The sequence below is a fragment of the Tachysurus fulvidraco genome, chromosome 19, assembly GCF_022655615.1.
Source record: "Tachysurus fulvidraco isolate hzauxx_2018 chromosome 19, HZAU_PFXX_2.0, whole genome shotgun sequence".
NCBI classification, from domain to species: Eukaryota; Metazoa; Chordata; class Actinopteri; order Siluriformes; family Bagridae; genus Tachysurus; species Tachysurus fulvidraco.
The window spans coordinates 16,378,119-16,397,808 of record NC_062536.1 but is presented as its reverse complement, the minus strand read 5'-3'; the positions used below and the strand labels follow the sequence as shown (position 1 = coordinate 16,397,808).

Genomic DNA, 19,690 nt, shown 5'->3' with positions numbered 1-19,690 from the left:
CCATGTGCTCTGCTTTCACAGTTTGCATCTCCGATTTGCGTCCTTTAAAACCGTAGCACTCGGCGATCGTGACCGGTTTGCTTCTAAATGATCTGCAGAAACAGAAAAGAAGAAATATCGATCAGAAAATGAGGAAATTTCTTCCTTACTTTTTTTTTGTTCAAGGCCTTTATGAACATTTTTTTAACATTCTTTTTTTAATGAACAAATATGTTCAACTCCGGTTCCCTTTATCCTTCATCCGCATCACCGCCTGCGTTGAGTCGTCATTAAAAGTCAGTAACTTCTACCGAACACACAAAAATAAATGATGAATAATGTTCTGTCATAGGTTTATCCTGTAAACCGACTATAAACTGCAGGTTTATTTAATCTAGATGAACCTTTATAAACTACGACGAAGCTAGAAAAATAAATCCAACCAAAAAACAATCGACACTCAAATGACATTTCTGTGATATTCAGCAAACTGTCATTAAAAGCATTGGGCTTTTTTTTACAACTTACAAAACTTTCTTTATTTAAAATCGAGGAAAACTAGCTGTTGACGACAAAATACGACAGCTACATATTACAAACATTAGTTTAATAGGTCATAAGTTCAAAAAATCGGTCAAAAAATCTTGTGTATAGAAGTCTATTATGACCTGATTTATCATATTATCCTTTTCCCTGGTTGTATTTTATTTATTTATTTATTTAAATTACAGTTCTACTCATTTTGCACAAATTGCCATTGATCGCTTTTACCCCTTTTTCAGCAGTCAGGATTTTGGAGTGCACAGCGCTTCAGTCTCTGTTCAGCAGGAGCTCTGTATTGACTCAGAGGGGAAAATGAGGATCAGATGGAAACCTCTCAAGCCTTAATCGATGCAAACGGCAGCAGCTGATGGAGGCACTTAAGTATATATATAAAGAGTGTCATATCTTTGAGGGATTTACATAGGTTAGAAGAGCAGTTGTCGTTGTTTGGCAGCTGCCAGGGCTGTACGTTTAGCCAGTACGGCGAGTTACACCTCTTGTACGACAGGAAAATAATATACATACGAACCATTAAAACCTGTCACTACAGGCCTTAAAGTCTGAAACATCTAAACATTTAAAACCAGTAATTAGAACCGACCGAGTCTCAAGTAAGCAGCGATCGAAGGGTCACGAAAAATTTCACGCTTCCTTTTTTTTTTTTTTTTTGTATTGCATTGCCATGGAAACACCGTTTTCAGATAGTAAAAATTTACTTTTGTAATTTAGACATTTGGGTTGAACCCGATGAGCGTCAAAGCAGAACAAATACAGTACGTCTTACTTCCTTTTGGATGTGATTGTATATACATTTTTGGGTATATACACAGATTTTGTGTGTGTGTGTGCGTGTGTGTGTGTATATATATAATATATATATACTGAGCATGTATGTGAACTCTCTCTCTTCTCCTCAACACTTTACCGAACCCACAGTATAGCAAAGTCATATGTTCCGATCTAAGGCACCGGAGCCGATTTGCCCGTCACACTCGTTCCTTTGTTTGCCGTCTGCTTGAAGTGGTAGCAGCTCTTTACTCAAAGCAGATGCCTTCCGTCTCGACGGATTTCTCCGGTTCTGTTTCCTGTGTCATGTGCTTTAGTTTGAAAGCCCTGAGGATGGGTGATTTGATGCCCTGCTCTCAGGGCCACTGGGGGATTTCTCAGTGCAAGACGATCAGCAACAAAACACTGGACAAGGAAAAGCACCCACACACACAGGTCTAATCCTGAACACACACTCTGTGCAAAGTCCTGTCATTTATTTTTTATTTCAGTCGATTCTTTTTTTCTTCACCTCTGCTAATTATAGCACCGAATCTGCATATTGATCATAAGTGTTGAAGTGGAAAGGTTCAGGTTCAGGCATTTAGCTGCTGGCTGTTTTTTTAGGGTTATTTGAAACTCCTAATTAAGAAGCATGAGCTTGCAGTTGATGTGGAAATATGAACTGATGACCTGAGCTTCATGTGACCAGAGAGAGAGAGAGAGAGTGAGAGAGAGAGTGACTGTAAACATTTTGCTTTCCTTATCAACAAGCTGGCAGCCGGATCGCCCTCTCTCTCTCTCTCTCTCTCTCTCTCTCTCTCTCTCTCTCTCTCTCTCTCTCTCTCTCTCTCTCTCTCTCTCTCTCTCTGTGTCTCTCTCTCTCTCTGTCTCTCTCTCTCTCTCTCTCTCTCTCTGTGTCTCTCTCTGTCTCTCTCTCTCTCTCTCTCTCTCTGTCTCTCTCTGTGTGTCTCTCTCTGTGTCTCTCTCTCTCTCTCTCTCTCTCTCTCCCTTTCTCTGTGTCTCTGTCTGTCTGTCTGTCTGTTTCTCTCTCTCTCTCTCTCTCTCTCTCTCTCTGTCTCTCTCCCTTTCTCTGTGTCTCTGTCTGTCTCTCTCTGTGTCTCTCTCTCTCTCTCTCTCTCTCTCTCTCTCTGTCTCCCTCCATTTCTCTCACTCTCTCTGTGTCTCTGTCTGTCTGTCTGTTCCCCCCACCCCCCCACAGTGCTGACACTTCCACAGCTCAGTGTGTTTGAACCAGACTATTATTCTGGCCTTAAGCCGTCTCCAATTCGTGACCAAAAACGCAGATGCTGTGGATATTTTGAAGCCATCAGATGGAAGTCTTATGATGTTTGCAGGGAAGAGAGCGGTCATGAGAGGCAGCCATTAGCTCACTCGCCCTGTTAGCTAATAGAGAGTGGATTTAACCCCATGATCGCTCTGTTTTCGCCTTTCCTCACACCGCTAGAGGACTTTTTAGTCGTCATCGTTCAAACCACTGACTGTGCACAGACAGAAATGTATTCGTCCCAGAAGGGTGACGGATTAATCCCTCATCGTGGCTGTTACGTAATTTGGCTTGAAGAGAGCAGCCATGTGATGACCTGGCCCGTATCGAGGGCAACATGCTTCTGGATTATTACTCTGCTGTTTTCACTCACACATCAGTGCAGAGGTGGTGTTTTTATTTGTTGTTATTTATTCTTTTGCATTTCCTGTTTTTAGCTCTGCTTTTTAAGCTCGTGAGCATTAGGTGTCCAGCACGCTGTGGGTATCAGACGGTAGGCTTATTTTTAGCACGGGGCGAATTAGGGTGAAATATGAATCCCTCAAAGGCCACAAGGGACCGGAGTTTTCTCCGGACGATAGACTCTCTGTCCATCTATTAACTCTGAAAAACGAGCTCTCCTCCTTTTGGCACAGCGAGCACTTTGTCAATCACCGTAACGACAGATAAGAGCAACGTATTTGTTCACTCGAAAGGTTTCAGTGTTGTGTAAGAGGCCAAACAAGATTTTCCCATTTCAATTGTGTTATTATGGAAAAGTACTGTCACCATTACAGAGTGCAGTTCCTAGAAACCAGGGCGTCGTGCCAGTTTTTTTTTTTTTCTTTCTTTCTTTTTTTTTCTTTTGGCTTCTTGCTTTTTGCGCAGATGTCACGGCAGTTCAAGCAGAAGAGAAAACGCAGCCTCTATTCACATCTTTAACCGCAAATGTGGAAAGCGATCCGAGTAAGTGGACAGAGTGAGAACGAATCATGAGCGACTTGAAGACGATCATGAATCGGAAATATGTGCTTCGACGGCGCATTTTTTTATGATCCTGACTTGATCGCGCACCTCGGCGAGCTTTGACACATCGCTTCTCTCTCTCCGGAGTTTGTACTCTGTAAAAAGGGAAAAATAGATCAATCATCTGAAAAACGGTTAAACAAAATAATAAATTCATGACTCAGTTCGCCAGAATTACAGCTACCACCGTTCCTGTTACACCAACCGTTCCTTTCTTTTACCGATTTAAAGAACAGTGCATCCGTGTTCTCCGCCGTCGGTTACCATTAACGTGATCCGTAAAGCGTCTACGAAACAATTTAATCAGACAACAATAATGTAAGGTGTCCTGTGGTGGGAAAATTACCGTTACCGTGGCACTGGAGACTCCTTCCATAAATGCTAAATAAACGTTAACACACTTTTTTTTGTTTGTATGTGGAAGAGGGCAGAATGTTGGTTCTAGAGTTACAAGGGTATTGAAACGTTTGCTGAATTATATAGTAGTGAGAAACGCATAATGAGAGAGAGAAAGAGATATAAAGCTTTCGGCTTCGTCACCGGATCAATCCGCACTTTGTTGCACTTTGTCTTTTGATCTGCCGCTCGCGTCGCTCCTCGCTGCCATGTTCTACCGAGGCGCCGAAGGAAAAAGAAACGTTCGGGTTCACCGCCGCGAACGCCGCCCTCTGGGTTACTCAAGCACAGCGTTATATGCAGAGTCTCACAAAGATGCTGCACCACCTCCTCTTTGCAGATCGTATTCAACGATCGCATTGATCTTTTTTTTTTGCCTCCTGCCCCCCAACTGACTTTCTGCTAATGGTGTGATCAGACTCCATCTGTAGCCACGGACCTAATGGGGTTTGTGTTGCTCTGTCGAACGAGTCTTAATGCAATCCCTCTATCGAGTTCCAGTAAAAAACCCAGATAACTCTTATACCTGAGAGCTTTTCCTGCTTCTGTGGATCGGTCAGGCTGCTAAACCAGCGCTCACAAAATGTAGCCGGGTGTTTATTATTTCTTTTCTTTTCGGATTGAAATATCCAGAAATCTGTAGGTACGTAAGACGGTCGCTCGGGTGACAAAAGGTCGAAGGTTAAAAATCAGACCGTCTGTGAGACGCTTCTGCTCTAACGATATGTATTGTGTAAATGGGAAGAACGCTCGTGTGCTCGCGTCCGTGCTTTAAGGGTGTTAAAAAGGATGCTTGTGATCTGCCACGTGCTGAAGACGGGTACATGCACTTTCTCTCTCATGGCCCTGTAGAGAAAGTGGGTCACATTCACATATTTAATATGCCACGGTTAAGAGCGAGAGATTTACAGAAGCCACAATCAGTTAAAGAAGAAAAACCTAGAATGTGGTGATTTCATCCTCTCAGCTACGGTGCAGTTGCACTTCAGATGTAAGAGATCATTCACAGCTCTAAAGATTTATCTCCCTCTCTCTTTTTTTCTGTCTTTCTTGCTGTCTTTTATATATCCGTTTCTCTCCTTTTCTCTGTCTGACTTTGTTGCTCTTTCATTCATTTTAATCTCTTTCTCTTGCTCTCACTTGCTGTCTCTCTCTCACATTCTCTCACTCTCCCTCTGTCTGTCTCTCTCTCTCTCCCTCTGTTTCTCTCTCTCTCTCTCTCTCTCACTCTTTCTCTCTCTCTCTCTCTCCCTCTTTCCCTCTGCACCCCCCTCTCCCTCTGTCTCTCTCTCTCCCCCCTCCCTCTCTCTCTCCCCCCTCCCTCTCTCTCTCTCCCTCTCTCTCTCTCTCTCTCTCTCTCCCTCTCTCTCTCTCATGGGGATTAGTAGTTGCTAATGCATTGCAGATGCTAGTGATGGAAAATAACTGTGTGTGCATTAAAGCAGTGATGAGTCTCAGCTTTATACACTGGCGGCTCTCCAACTGTCCAGACACTAAACACCATAAGTGTGGACCGACTGCTGGATATCAGTGTGTACAGCAGGTTGTGTGTGTATGTGTGTATGTGTGTGTGTGTGTGTGTGTGTGTGTGTGTGTGTGTGTGTGTGTGTGTGTGTGTGTGTGTGTGTGTGAGAGAGAGAGAGTGACTGTACACCTGATGTACACACCATGTTGTGACACAGTGAATCATTCCCAGTGCTTTCGGGGCTCCATCTAATTATTAGTGTTTAATAATTATGTGTTTAAAAAAGTGTTTAAAAAAGTATGGTTTCTCATAATTAATTGAAATTGTCACAGTATGATATTAAATAAATAAATCTGCAGCTCATCATATGTTTATATGAGTAGGCAGTGAACACAGTTTATCTTCTCTCTTTCCCTCCCTTTCTCTGTCTCTCTCACTGTCTCTTTTTCATCTCTCTCTCTTTCATCTCTCTCTCTTTCATCTCTCCCTCGCTCTCTCTCTCTCTCTCTCCTTTTGGTCCATCCATCCATCCATCCATCCATCCATCCATCCCTTGGTTCAAATCACTCCATCATCACATTTGAATATTATTATAATTGAAAATTATTTTTATTAAATGACTTATGAGTCTAAATGATCCGAAACAGTTTTGTTATTAATACGAGTGGTAATATCAATAAAGCAGCATTTAGTTCAGTAGTATAATATAATATTTCGCTCGTACGTACGTTCTTTAGATTTTGCTAATGTATGTTGCTAATTATCCAGTAACCCGTCACTGATTAACTGCGTGTGTCTGTTCTTCGTCCCTGCTGGTGATACAGGACCGTAAGCTGTCCAAGTCTGAGCGCCAGCGCTTTAAAGAAGAGGCCGGCATGCTGAAGGGTCTGCAGCACCCCAACATCGTGCGCTTCTACGATTCATGGGAGTCTCCTTCCAAAGGCCGCAAGTGCATCGTGTTGGTGACGGAACTAATGACGTCAGGCACGCTGAAAACGTGAGTGCTGAAAAATAATAATAAACATTTAGATCCACTGGCAAAAAGCTGTCGTTTCACAGGAATAAAACGCTTCAGGATGTTATTGGCATATAATCTTATATAAAGCTGTTACCGCAGTTCCCCTCAAGCCGAATCACACCATCCTGTCGTTTATTATTTTCCATAAAGAGCATTACTCGTTACATAAAGAGTTTTGTTATTTACTTTAAAGCCTTCGCAGCTCATTCTCTACTTCGAACTGCAATAAGCGACGTATTCTTTACTCTTTCTTTCAGTTAAAAGAGGTCACTTCATCGATGTTCTCCTGACACGCTGTCCTCCTTACCGTTTGTTAAGGACGCTTATATAAGTTTTTTTATAAGCCTGTTTATCCATGATGTGTCAGGAACATTGTTCATCCCTGCAGGGAGGCATCTTTTCATCAAATCTTCACTCACGGGCCGTACTGTGTGTCTGTTACGGTTCTATGAAGCAGAAGGGCAGAAAGAACCGGTTGTTGTGCGCTTAATAAGACTGGATCACAATAGAGTGGATTTGGAGAGGGAGGGAGAGAGGGAGGGAGAGATGGAGGGAGAGAGAGAGAGGAAGGGGGTTGATTACAGGAGGAGAGCGGCGTGCCACTTCCATGCGAGAGGTGCAGTGGTGTGGGCCGATTTCCTCTCGCCAGCTGCTGCTGTTACAGATTCCACACATTAGTGCAAGGGGTGAGCGAAAGAGACGCAGCTTTTCTGTTTAGAGAGAACAAGAGACATAACTGCAGTCCACACTTCAGGCTGAGCAGCTCCCTCGTGTGGCGTATACACACACACACACACACACACACACACACACGCGCACACACACACACGCACACACACACAAGGCTGGTGATGTCACTTGTATGCATTCGCTGTTTTTTTGTTTTGTTTTTTGTTTTTTTTTGTAAAGTAAGATTTATACATCATCATGTGACTCCTATTTGGAGTGTCTGAAAATGCATGAACCAGTGAGGTTAATATTAAAGGTGGGGTCTCCGTCGTTTGAAAGCCAATGTTTACATTTGAAATCACCAAAACAAAACACGCCCCTAACCCAAATGGGTCCCACCCCTGTATTGATAGCTCCGCCCACACACACATACGTAACCCAGGCAACTAACAGAAAGAAACGTGTCTTTATCATAGCTGAAGGGAAGAACAATACGATTGCAGATAAACAAACAAGCAAAAATGACACACAAGCATAATCATGTAAAGGACAAAGGCATATATTAGTTCTGTGTAACAAAGCAAAACCAACGTTACTCACCTATCGAGAAGGAAAAAAGCGCCTCGGCTTCTTAAGTAAAGTCGGCCACATATTCACAGGTCGGAGTTTCCCGAGTCAATAACTCCTGAGCTAAACGCTGTTACTGTTTAACACGTCCTACTTCTTGCCTTATCGTAAGTCTTTCTTCTCTTTCTTTCTTTGTTTTTATCCTCCATGTCAATGTTAAAACCGCTTTCTGCTAATGTCACACATGCGCACTGAACACTGTCTCCGCCCATATCGACAAGCCCCGCCCCTTTCTGCTCATCGGCTACACGTTTGTTTTGTTTTTGTTTAGTTTGTCGGCACGACTCAGTTTTCCGAAGCATTTCTCAAACGACGGAGACCCCACCTTTAAATATAATACTTTATGATTCCCAGCATGTTCACCATATTTCTCAGCACATTCCCTTCTCCTCTCAGACACCCTGTTAGATAGAGGCAGCAATACTATCTTTTACAAGCAGACAACAAGGACATGCTTCTCTGTACTCATTCACACCAATACTAATACTGAAAAGAGACAAACCCCGGCGTTTACATAACGACCATGAAACGTGCACTCTCATTGTTGATAACTTTGATGACTTGATTTTAAAGCCGTGTACATCCCATACCTTGGAGGAGAAAAGCACTTTCCGTACAGACGTAAATAAATAAATAAATAGTTTTTTTTATCTCCAATTGTCTGTAGGCATTTTAGAGCTTTGTGTTTAAGATGTTTTTATCAGGTTGCTTGTATTGTAGGACGATGCTGTAGCTCTTCCTCTTGATATTTTGTTTATCAGCACAACTTCAGAAACCAGATGCTGGTATTAGAGCATTTTTTGTGCAAAAACCCAACACCGGTATCAGTCTCCACGGAAGCAGGAGAACGTGGCTTCCTTCTTAGTGTTGATGTGTTTGCATTCATCGATAAGGTAAGAAGCTCGATCATGAAAAGCCTCACCAGGAAAACCTATTCTTCTCTGACTCAAGAGGAGCGAGTCGAGGTGGTTTTGGTGTCTGGTCACTTCCTGCCTTTTCACATACTGTACAAGATGAAGATCATGGTTAAATCCCAGGACCTGTTTAAGAGATTTATATCTCTGTTCCCCAGGAGGAGGCTCTACAGCTGAGGTTATTAAGACCACCTCGGTTCTGCTTCCATCACGACCCCCAGCAGGAGAAGTGGAAAGAAAATGCGAGATGTCTGATGTTTGTTGAAATTCTCACAGAGTGTTTTAACATCATAGCATCGCTCTGAAGATCTCTCTGCACAAGCAGACGCATTTCTTCTGCAATTTTAACGTCAGTTATCAGGAATAGGTTAACGGGTTGGACCTCGTGTACGGGGCAAAAAAAATAGCCAGTTGACCTGAAAAAAAATTAAAAACACTGAGCACCGTGAATGAAGAAGAAATGAACAGAACAGGAGCTGATTATGTAACAGCGATGATCAGGTTCTTCATCGGATGAATGTAGACTGAATGTTACTGATGAGCAGATGCTAATGAGATGATGCTAACACAGGTTATAAACGAAATTTAAATCCGTCACTCGGGTGTTTTTTTTTTTTTATGACCAACGTGAAAGCCTGAACTTTACTACGACACTTTTTAACTCGGTAATTAAATCTCAGGATCGAAAGCTGATTTTAAATTTCTTTTACCGTACTTTTTTGTTTTGCATTTATATAAAGCGCCTTGTATTTAGGGTTGCAAAGGAGCGGAAAGTTTCCGGTAAATTTCCGTAAACTTTCCACGGGAGCTTAATCTGGGCAACTTTGGAAATATTCCAAATTGCAAAACTTTACAGGAATTTCTGGGAATTATTTGGAAATATACAGAAATTTATATAAACTATATTGTATACAAACATAAATAAACATTTTGTTTGGTCATAAGCAGACATGCATGCAAGGTGATACAAATTTTAAAAATGACGTCTTGACCGATTTAATTGTAAGTAGAACTTTAATTGATTCTTTCAGTGAGTAATACAGAAGCATAATAAACATTATAGTACTGATAAATAGCCAATATTCTATTAGTATTCACGCTAATAAGCAACTAGTTAAATGACCCTAAAATAAAGTGTTACTGTGCATGTTATGGAAGAACGCAAGTAAGCGGTGTGCTGTGTGCAAGTGACCGAGGAACGCAGGGTACAAATTCAACTTAAATTGCATTAAATCTTGTTGTTTTAAACAAAATTATGCTGCAATTAAACAACATTTAAGTTGCTTGTTTTAGGCAACTCTGCATTTTTTTAAATTCCCAGTTTATTTCCATATATTCCCGTTAATTCCCATATATTCCTGTTAATTCCCATATATTCCTGTTAATTCCCATATATTCCCGTTAATTCCCATATATTCCTGTTAATTCCCATATATTCCCGTTAATTCCTATATATTCCTGTTAATTCCCATGGAAAGTTTCCAGCCTTGAAAATTCCCGGAATTTTGCAACCCTACTTATATATTTAACTGCTAACAATATAGCTGAGTCTGTATCGTGCCCACAACCTCCTGGAACGCTTCTTATAACGGCAGCAGTTTAGTAGGTATTTTAATGAATCTTTGTTAAAGACTTTGTACAAGACGAATGAGTTAAAGGGGTAAAAAAACTGCGGTAGTGTCACATCCGGACAGCAGAATTCCCCCCGTCCATCCCTCCCGTCCACCCCATCCACCCTCTATAAATCTGCAGCTTTTGTCTGGCTGTTGTAACTCATTTGCTCACTTTCTGTGTGAAATTGTAAAGGGTTTATTACTCTGGGCCTCCGTAAGGGGCTGATAAAATTCCCTTTTAAGAGCTTTACAGTATGCTCACTGCCAGCGGCAAACAAAAGCCTTCTGAATAGTTAGCGCTTCTAAACTGCGCCATTGTCCAGGAAAGACACTTTAATCTGTGTTCGGCGTTTTCTTCTTTTTCATGTGCATTAAAAACACAAACGCAGCTCTTTGGATTGTGCCGTATATGATGAACGATGTGACATTTATACTATACCGCAAGTCTTCTTTCGTTTCGCCCCGGGTCTTTTTTTACTTCTTTCTCATATTTGGCTGTTTGTCTCAAATGCCAATCAAATTCTGCCTCGGAAAACAACCTCGCCCTTTTTATCTGCCATAAAGCTTTACTAGTTGGATACCATCCATTAAAAATGTAACCAGCTTGTTATTATCCAGCGAGGGGTTTTTATTTTATTTTAACGATCAAATTCTTTGACATGTCCCTGCCCCCATGTGGAACAGGGCCAGGACATCATTTCTAATAAAAATCCAGGTTATTTCCTCGAGGATCTTCCGTGAAGTTGGCCATATTTACATAATTCCTCCGTGAGCAAACCTGAAACCACCCAAAGATGTAAAGTGATGTTTGGTTCAGACCTCAGCTTTAGCTTCTGGACTCGTACCTGACACGCTGATACTTGGCAGGACAAAAAAGCTTCATGTAAACAAGTTGTATAAACTACCAGCATCTTATCTGATTCTTCTCATGAGGAACCGGTTGAGCCAGCGCACAGGTGATCATTAATCATCGCATTTGGCCTATTTGTGCCTTGTTCTTTAATAAAAACAAACACTTACATCTGCAGCCATTAAATAACTGTCCATCACAAATTATTAAGCGTTTAAAGTCATAACAGTCACGATCTGATTCAACATGTTACTCAGAATATTTTCAACTAAACTTGAACAACATTTTGAGTTATGGTTGGGGTTAGGGCTGAAGGGGCATGGTTACGGTAAATGGGTTAGTGCTTAGGGCTTAAGGGTTAGGGTCAGTAGGTTAGAGGTTAGGGTAATTGGGTTAGGGCTTAAAGGTTATTGTAAGTGCATTAGGGGGTTAGGGCTTAAGGTTAGTGTAAGTGTGTTAGGGGGTTAGGGCTTAAGGTTAGTGTAAGTGTGTTAGGGGGTTAGGGCTTAAGGGTTAGTGTAAGTATGTTAGGGGTTAGGGTTTAAGGGTTAGTGTAAGTGTGTTAGGGGGTTAGGGTTTAAGGGTTAGTGTAAGTGTGTTGGGGGTTAGGGTTTAAGGGTTAGTGTAAGTGTGTTAGGGGGTTAGGGTTTAAGGGTTAGTGTAAGTGTGTTGGGGGTTAGGGTTTAAGGGTTAGTGTAAGTGTGTTAAGGGGATAGGGTTTAAGGGTTAGGGTTTAAGGGTTAGTGTAAGTGTGTTAGGGGGTTGGGGTTTAAGGGTTAATGTAAGTCTGTTAGGGGGTTAGGGTTTAAGGGTTAGTGTAAGAGCGTTAGGGGTTAGGGTTTAAGGGTTAGTGTAAGTGTGTTAGGGGGTTAGGGTTTAAGGGTTAGTGTAAGTGTGTTAGGGGGTTGGGGTTTAAGGGTTAGTGTAAGTGTGTTAGGGGGTTAGGGTTTAAGGGTTAGTGTAAGTGTGTTAGGGGGTTAGGGTTTAAGGGTTTAGAGTGATTGAGAAAGTGTCACATAAACATCATTATCATACATTTCAGATCTATCAAATTTGTGTGTGTTTTTAAGACCTAATGTCCCAAAATGATCTGAGCGTTGACCCTTTTTTAATTAATAAACAACAAAGTTACTGGTTATTTTGAGCAAACCTCTGGTTAGAGTTTGGTATAAACCAGCATAATAATTACGTTAGTGGATGATTCTGATAAGGTAATAAGGTGTGTGTGTGTGTGTGTGTGTGTGTGTGTGTGTGTGTGTGTGTGTGTGTGTGTGTGTGTTTAATGTTGACTCTGTTGCTTCCATTGAGCAGGCTGTCATAATGAGACTTACGGGGCTAAACCATGGTGCTGGTGCGACTCAGACAGATTTGATTAGGACCTAGATAATCTGATGAAAGTACAGGTGGAGGAGGAGACACATATAGCCAACCATCTCCATCCACATCTGAGAGCAGGGAAATGTGTGTGTCCTCTAAACAAATACACAGTACAAAACCCCACAATATGTAAAAGCTTTCAGTTTGGTGCCATCTGTTCCCCTACAGTAATCATTTAAATCCTGTAATCTGGGGCTGATGAATAACACACCCAGTGTTATTTAAAAATAAATAAATAAAAGTTTAATTACATCTACACACTGCAGCTCGACTCCACCCTGCCACGTTAAATAATATCACAGCCGCTCTCTCTTTCTCTCTCTCGGCACTCCTCTCTTATCCCGTGTGGATACGATGATTAGCTCTGGGCTTTTGAAATGGGTTTTACAGGGTATTTAACAAGCACGCTATAAACCCGTCAGACCTTATTTTAACCCCTTCAGCATCAGCCACTGCGAAGCTGATTATCTAAGGGAATAAAACTAGAGCAGATCTGTGTACAGAATTGAAAACCAAGCATTTAGATATAATCTGTAGTATGTTTCCCATATAATGTATAGGCAACTGCTCATTAATCACACTTATATATTCTTGAGCTTGGGAGTTGCATTTCCATCTTCTTCCACCACCTTCCCTCCCAGAGTTGTAGACCTTATTAGCCTAGCGTTTAAACGTATTAGCTACGCACTCTAGCTACAAATGACCCTTTTCCACCAAAAAGAACCGGGTGCTGGTTCAGAGCTAGCACTGGTGGTTCCAAATTTGGTTCCATTGGCGAACCTTCTAAGAACCGGTTTGCCTTTCCATCGGTTAGAGAGCATCACATAGCCGAGTCTGACGTCACTGTATAAGTCTCACGTTTCCCAGCGCAGCAACTTTAGCATAGCAGCGGCAAACACAAGCACAACAACAATGGTGGATTTTACTTTACTGTTAATGCTCATGGCTGTGTGAACCTACATTAGCATCCAGAAGCGGCGAATCCAACGTGTACGTGCAGCTCCGTGTAATCTGTATCAACGGAGGTTGTAATCGAGAAAGTACATAACGTTATTTTATCATTAACACAGAAAAAAGTTAGCCTTAGCATGTAGCTACCTAATATCATGTGTGCTGATAATGCATTATATTGCGGTAAAGTAAAAGTGTATTTAAACATTAGTAAACTTTAGGTACGTTATCAAATGCACTAACAGTAACCCCGCCCCTTAGCCCCGCCCACAGCACCTGACGCATGTGGTTCTTAAGTCTAGACCAGCAACGTTTTGTTGCTCCTTAAGAACCATATTTCCTCGTTCAGAGCCGGTGCTTTGGGTATCGAAAAAGACAGAATTGGTTCTAAATTAGGCTCCGAACCAGCACTCAAACTTCCTCGGTGGGAAAGGGGCATAAGACAAAGAAGCGACCCGTCACTGTGTCATAGGCTAACCATCCATTACACTGTAAACAAGAAACAAACCCCATTAGATTTCCACTTTTCATACAGACGTCCTCATCACGGCTCTCTGTCCCTCGTCTTATTTACTATGTTATAATTATCGGTGTAATCGTCTACTCTCTTACTGACTAATGTCAAATTCCTCGCATGCTTAATATGCAAAATAACCTGATTCCGGTACGGCGTTATTGTCGTCACATCTTCACGGCATCTGCAGTTGTTTTTCTGTCTTTCCACCTCACAGACTGCCCACTTCTCATTCATATTCATAAACCATACCAGACGTGCTCATTAACGCTAATTAATCAATTAATTCATAGGTAATTAACTGACATTTTACTAAACGGCACGAGGAACGTCGGTACAAATGGCACCCTCTTCTTCTGATTAGAGATCACTACTGTGCACTTTTTCTGCTCTCTTTTGGTTTTTATTAGTAGCATAAAGAAAACGTTACACACTGAAAAGCAAAATTCAGCCACAGAACGCTATTGAAATAATTGTCCGTGATTTTAAACGGTGGATAAAGAAAAATATTTCATCCTTTGCACTCTGTCGCTCCATGTACAGTTACCAAAACTAGAAATGTCCCCTTTTAATATGCAATAAATCTCCAGTCATAGTTTTATAAATTGTGATGTGTGCAGGTACTTGAAGCGCTTTAAGGTGATGAAGATCAAGGTCCTGAGGAGCTGGTGCCGTCAGATACTCAAGGGCCTTCATTTCCTCCACACCAGGACGCCTCCTATCATCCATCGGGACCTGAAGTGTGACAACATCTTCATCACGGGTCCTACAGGCTCTGTAAAGATCGGCGACTTGGGCCTGGCTACTCTGAAGCGCTCTTCTTTTGCTAAGAGCGTCATAGGTACGGAGTAGACTTTACTGTTCCTCGCTTCTCACTTTGCCTTGTACGACCGAACGGGGTTCGAATGTTCACAGCGGGTTTCTTTGCAGCTCGTCCAGTTTTGCCTCAGTACCACAGGTTTCCCGGCGGTCGAGCGGGAAAATACGGGAGGCTTTATTCGATTTCTCTGAATAGCAGGAAAGCACCTTTTAGTTCTGCTTTCCAGCTGAAAACAATAACAAGCACAGCAAACAGCTAATTGGCTCGTAAAGTAGCCTAATGATGGCTCTTTCAGCCACGTGGGTCTTCTCTCACGGCTAATCAACTGTGACGTTCTGCTTTGAAGAACTGTGGACTGTTCTAACGATGTTGAAGATCTTTTGTTTCCTTCCCTTTCACTAGGTTAAGATGCTGTGATTTTTCTTTCTTTCTTTCTTTCTGTTTTTTTCTTTCTTTCTTTCTTTCTTTAAACCTACCTGCACTTCTTTTCTGTTTTGGTTTCCTTTTCTTTTATTTTTGTCCTCTCTTCAGTATGTGTTTTGCTTCAAAATTGTAGGACTTGCATCACTGCTGTGTGGATTATTTAATGTGCTGCAGTTCAGTAAGTATGCTCTAATGGGGCACTGGTAAGTTTACATGCCCACAATAAAAAAAAAAAAAAAAAAGTTTTTTTTTTCTGTGCGAGACCCGTCCTTTTGTCAAACGTACCTGGTTCACAGAATGAGTTATTTAGCATTATGTTTTTCCTCATAACCAAAGGTGAGTGTTTATAGATTTTTGTAACATCCCTTATTTATGAAAAAAAAAAATGGATATTCACAGCAAGGTCACCCTGATCCTAGTGTCTCTGTGCTAAATTAAAAAGGTCTCTCACAGGAAAAAAGTTCTTTCCCTGCTTAATAACAAAGACTGACCCATCTTCCCTTTTTTTTCTTTTTTTTTTTTTATATGTTTTTCTCCCTTCTGCCCCCTCTCTCTTTCCTCTCAGGGAGATGCAGAGCAGGAACTGGGAGCATTGTGACTTCTCTCCATAGCTCGGCCCTGCTGGGTGAGTAAAAGTCCCAGTTGCAGAGCTCTGAATGGTTCTTTTGATTTAAGGTACCCCTGAGTTCATGGCACCTGAGATGTATGAGGAGAAGTATGACGAATCGGTGGACGTGTACGCCTTCGGGATGTGCATGTTGGAGATGGCTACCTCTGAGTACCCGTACTCCGAGTGTCAGAACCCGGCGCAAATCTACCGCAGGGTCACCAGTGTGAGTATCTCTGATTACTTTACCTCACTTTAAACACAGCTCATACCCTCTCACGCAAGCGGACTCTCTTATATGCTTACCGCATACATACCTGCAAACGGTTAAGCGTTCTGTCCACTAGGGGGTGTCTCAAGCGCTGAAACGTTCCAGACCAACCCCAGATGAGCGCTATACAAATAAAATGCACTTGAGTATGTTTCTTATCAGTGGTCCTACCAATAAGAGAACACGACGCCACTTACTCGCGGCTAACGAGGGATCCATTTCTACGATACCCGATGTGTCCGGAGTATTAGTAAGTTTGCTAAGGAACCGCTAACAGCACAGTAGAGTCATATTTGAAGAGATCGACTGTGGAAGGTTTGAATATGTACAAAAAGTAAAGCAATTTTCTAAACCACGTTCAGATTAGATCAGTTCATCAGGAGACGTCTTCGTGCGTTTCGTGTCTTGGTTCTATTTCCAATACCACAGCATGAACCAAACACCCACACACACACTCACAGGTAGCCAACCTGATGAACGCGCTTCATTCTGATGACATGAGCAGAAAATATGAAGCATTTCGTAGTTCCGTTATTTACCAACAGCTAGTTAAGGTTCACTGAACGGAATAGACGCAGTTAGCTAAATAATTTGGATATAAAATTAAAGCTACAGGCTGTCACGGTTACCATCGTAGGATCTTTTGGACATTATAACGTACAAACTAGCAGCTAGCCTGGTCCTGGATCATTGCTTGATATCATTTCAAGGCGTACAGCATCAGACTTTCTTCTACTTGGAAATACAGCTACTCGTGTGTTTTACGACAAAGCCTTACAATTCGGAGCTTAACCGTCGATCTTCGTAGTACTAGAAAAGTCTGATGATCCACGCAGAAAATACTGGAAAGGATTGTTTCATAAACTGAAGTCAGTCTGTGCTGAAAGCTCCAGACTGTCTGAAGCGCTGCACAGTTTGTGTTACCAAACAGATCTCAAGGTTTTCTTGATTTATACTTGGCTCCTGTCCTCCCTTCTAGGTCAGTTATAAATAAAACTTGTAGATTTTCATGAGACATTAAAACAATGTCATGTAGCATCTGGTTTTAGTCTTAATGTTATCTGTTTTTTTATGTAATGTAATTTTAGCCCCATACTTCAGCCCCTAAGTGACCTCCCTTTATCGGCGTGTGACACCACGGCTTCAAACATCCACGGTTGTCCTTATAAGCCAGTTATAGATGTGCGCTGTTTATTTAAGCCCAGAGCCCCTTGTTGACCATGAAGCAGGGTGTGTTAGAATCTCATTGTGTAGAAGTTCTGTCCTGTTCTCCTAAATAAACCCAGTCTAAATGTAGGCCTTAATGGGTGGCCTTTAATTTCCTTCCACATACTGCTTGTTTTGCTGTCGGAAGATAAAGCGGTCATGAGTCTGCAGAGGAACAGGCTGTTCATGAGCAATCGTATGATTCCCACTGGGGAATTATGTGTAGTTTTGACTGTAATCTCAAGGCGAAACTCTTATCAAAACTGCACTTCTAATCATTTCCCCTGTTATATTATACAAAGATCCAGAACAAACACTGCTTTTTAATCATTTAGAATAAATAGTGCACACTCTGGTGTTGAACTTGTGGACCAGAGAGCTTGCTCTTTTCTTTTTACTCTTGGAGCTCAGCAGGTGAACAGTAGGGCTTAGTGTAGGCTCCGTCACCACTGGGGGCAGAACTGAGTCATGGTCTCTGAGCTCGGCTGCTGTCCTTCTGTAAAACATCAAGTGTTTTAAACTTAATTTAAAAGGTACACGCTATGTACAATTAGCCACTTCAGTGCTTGGACACTTCGGAATTTTGGACCTTGGAATCTTTGGACCTTGGAACTGGGAACTTCGAAACATAACCTTGGAACATTGGTGCCTCTGAAATCAGAGCTTCCAAAATGTGGAACTTCCCAACTTGGTACTTGAAGCTCAGAACTTTAACTTACTTTGATTTTAATAACTCGCTCGATACTTCTTCCAACATCATGGAAATTTCTTTTATGTCATCTTTTCTGCTGTATGCAGTCTACACTCAGGCTTCATCAGGCTTTTTCTTTCTCTCTCTCTCTCTCTCTCTCTCTCTCTCTCTCTCTCTCTCTCTCTCTCTCTCTCTCTCTCTCTCTCTCTCGCTCTCTCTCTGTCTGTCTTTCTCTCTCTGTCTCTCACTCTCTCTGTCTCCCGCTCTCTCTCTGTCTGTCTCTTTCTCTCTCCTTCTCTCTCTCTCTCTCTCTCTCTCTCTCTCTCTCTCCCTTTCTCTCTCTGTGTCTCTCTGTCTCTCTCTCTCTCTGTCTCTCTGTCTCTCTCACTCTCTGTCTACCTGCCCCTCTCCCTCTCTCTCTCTCTCTCTCTCTCTCTCTCTCTCTCTCTCTCTCTCTCTCTCTCTCTCTCTCTCGTTCAGACACACTTCCCCCTCCAGGCTTTTAATCCTGCTCCTATACAATAGCGCAGAAATAACAGGCTTTTAAAAGAGCCAAATGAAACCCGATGCAGTCCGAGGCCAAAAAATTTCCGAATTTGTGATCTTGACTTCAGGCCTCAGACACATCTGTTCCCTTCAGCCCCCTCCGAGATCTGTTACGTAAACGAGTTTCTCATTTTGAAGTGATTAAGTGGGTTCTTTCGTACAGGACAAACTATTTTATCCCTTAATCCAAGTGATTCTGGAGTATGTGCTAACAGGAAATCTGTATTTATTTACATATTTACTTGCCTTCATGGTCATAAATGTTTTATAAAGGATGCTTTAGTAATGCTTACATAAGCATTAACATGAATGCTATAATTTCCCTTCTGAACTTAAATAAAACATTCGTAGTTTCAGAAATGTCCAAAAACTTAGCTAGCTGGATGACTCAGCTATTTCTCCTCTTCTTCTAAGTGCACTATTTTGGCTGGCTAATTTTATTGTGCTACGTAACTACAGTTTTCTAACGTGTTAGTTAATACTGCATCCTGGTCTTTAGGGGGTTTTTACACCTGGTCACTTCATGTGTTTTCTGTGATCAGATAGCTACCCAGGTCCGATGGTACAAACCCCTTCAGGAGGTGGTCTGGGATGCATTTCAGATGAAACTGGACAGGTGTAAATGCATGTGGTTGTTCAAGAACAGTTTTAACAAATCAGATAGCTATCAGATCAGAGACAACGCACAAAGTGACCAGGTGTAAAAAGGCCCACAGCTTATTGTATCAGGTACTGTGTTATATCACGTATACCGTTAGCAAGGTAGCTACTATATTCAATCTGGTGCAGTAGTCAATTATATTCTCGATTAATTATCCGAGAAGAAACGTATATATTTTAATACATTACCGTATGTTACTTATCTGCGACTAAAGAAAATAGAGAGCGTTCCAGGGAAAAGATTTAACTGTAACGTCTCTGTCGTTAGAAACCTGTCAACCGAAATGATATCCAGGCTGTTGAAGGTAATTTTACGAAGCAGAACAAGCAGCTTTATGGTTTATAGATTTAATGTGAAAGTTTAAATATAAGGGATATTAAAGGGATATTATATAATGCGCTCTGGTAAAAAAAAAAAAAGGCCTGAATGCTGCGAATAAGGGTCGAGGATCTTCGAGACATTTGTGTCCTTCAGATCTCACAGATTCAGGC

General features: G+C 41.7%; 1 protein-coding gene across 9 annotated transcripts in view; it reads left to right on the top strand.

The window, feature by feature from the left end:
- Positions 1–19,690, top strand: part of wnk1b (WNK lysine deficient protein kinase 1b) — an 87,900-nt gene that overhangs the window by 31,606 nt on the left and 36,604 nt on the right. For all 9 annotated transcript variants that reach the window (XM_047804410.1, XM_047804409.1, XM_047804414.1 and 6 more), the window contains exons 3-5: positions 6,266–6,438; positions 14,595–14,815; positions 15,893–16,050. In XM_047804410.1, coding sequence (XP_047660366.1) covers positions 6,266–6,438; positions 14,595–14,815; positions 15,893–16,050 — 552 coding nt within the window. The remainder of the gene's footprint in view (positions 1–6,265; positions 6,439–14,594; positions 14,816–15,892; positions 16,051–19,690) is intronic.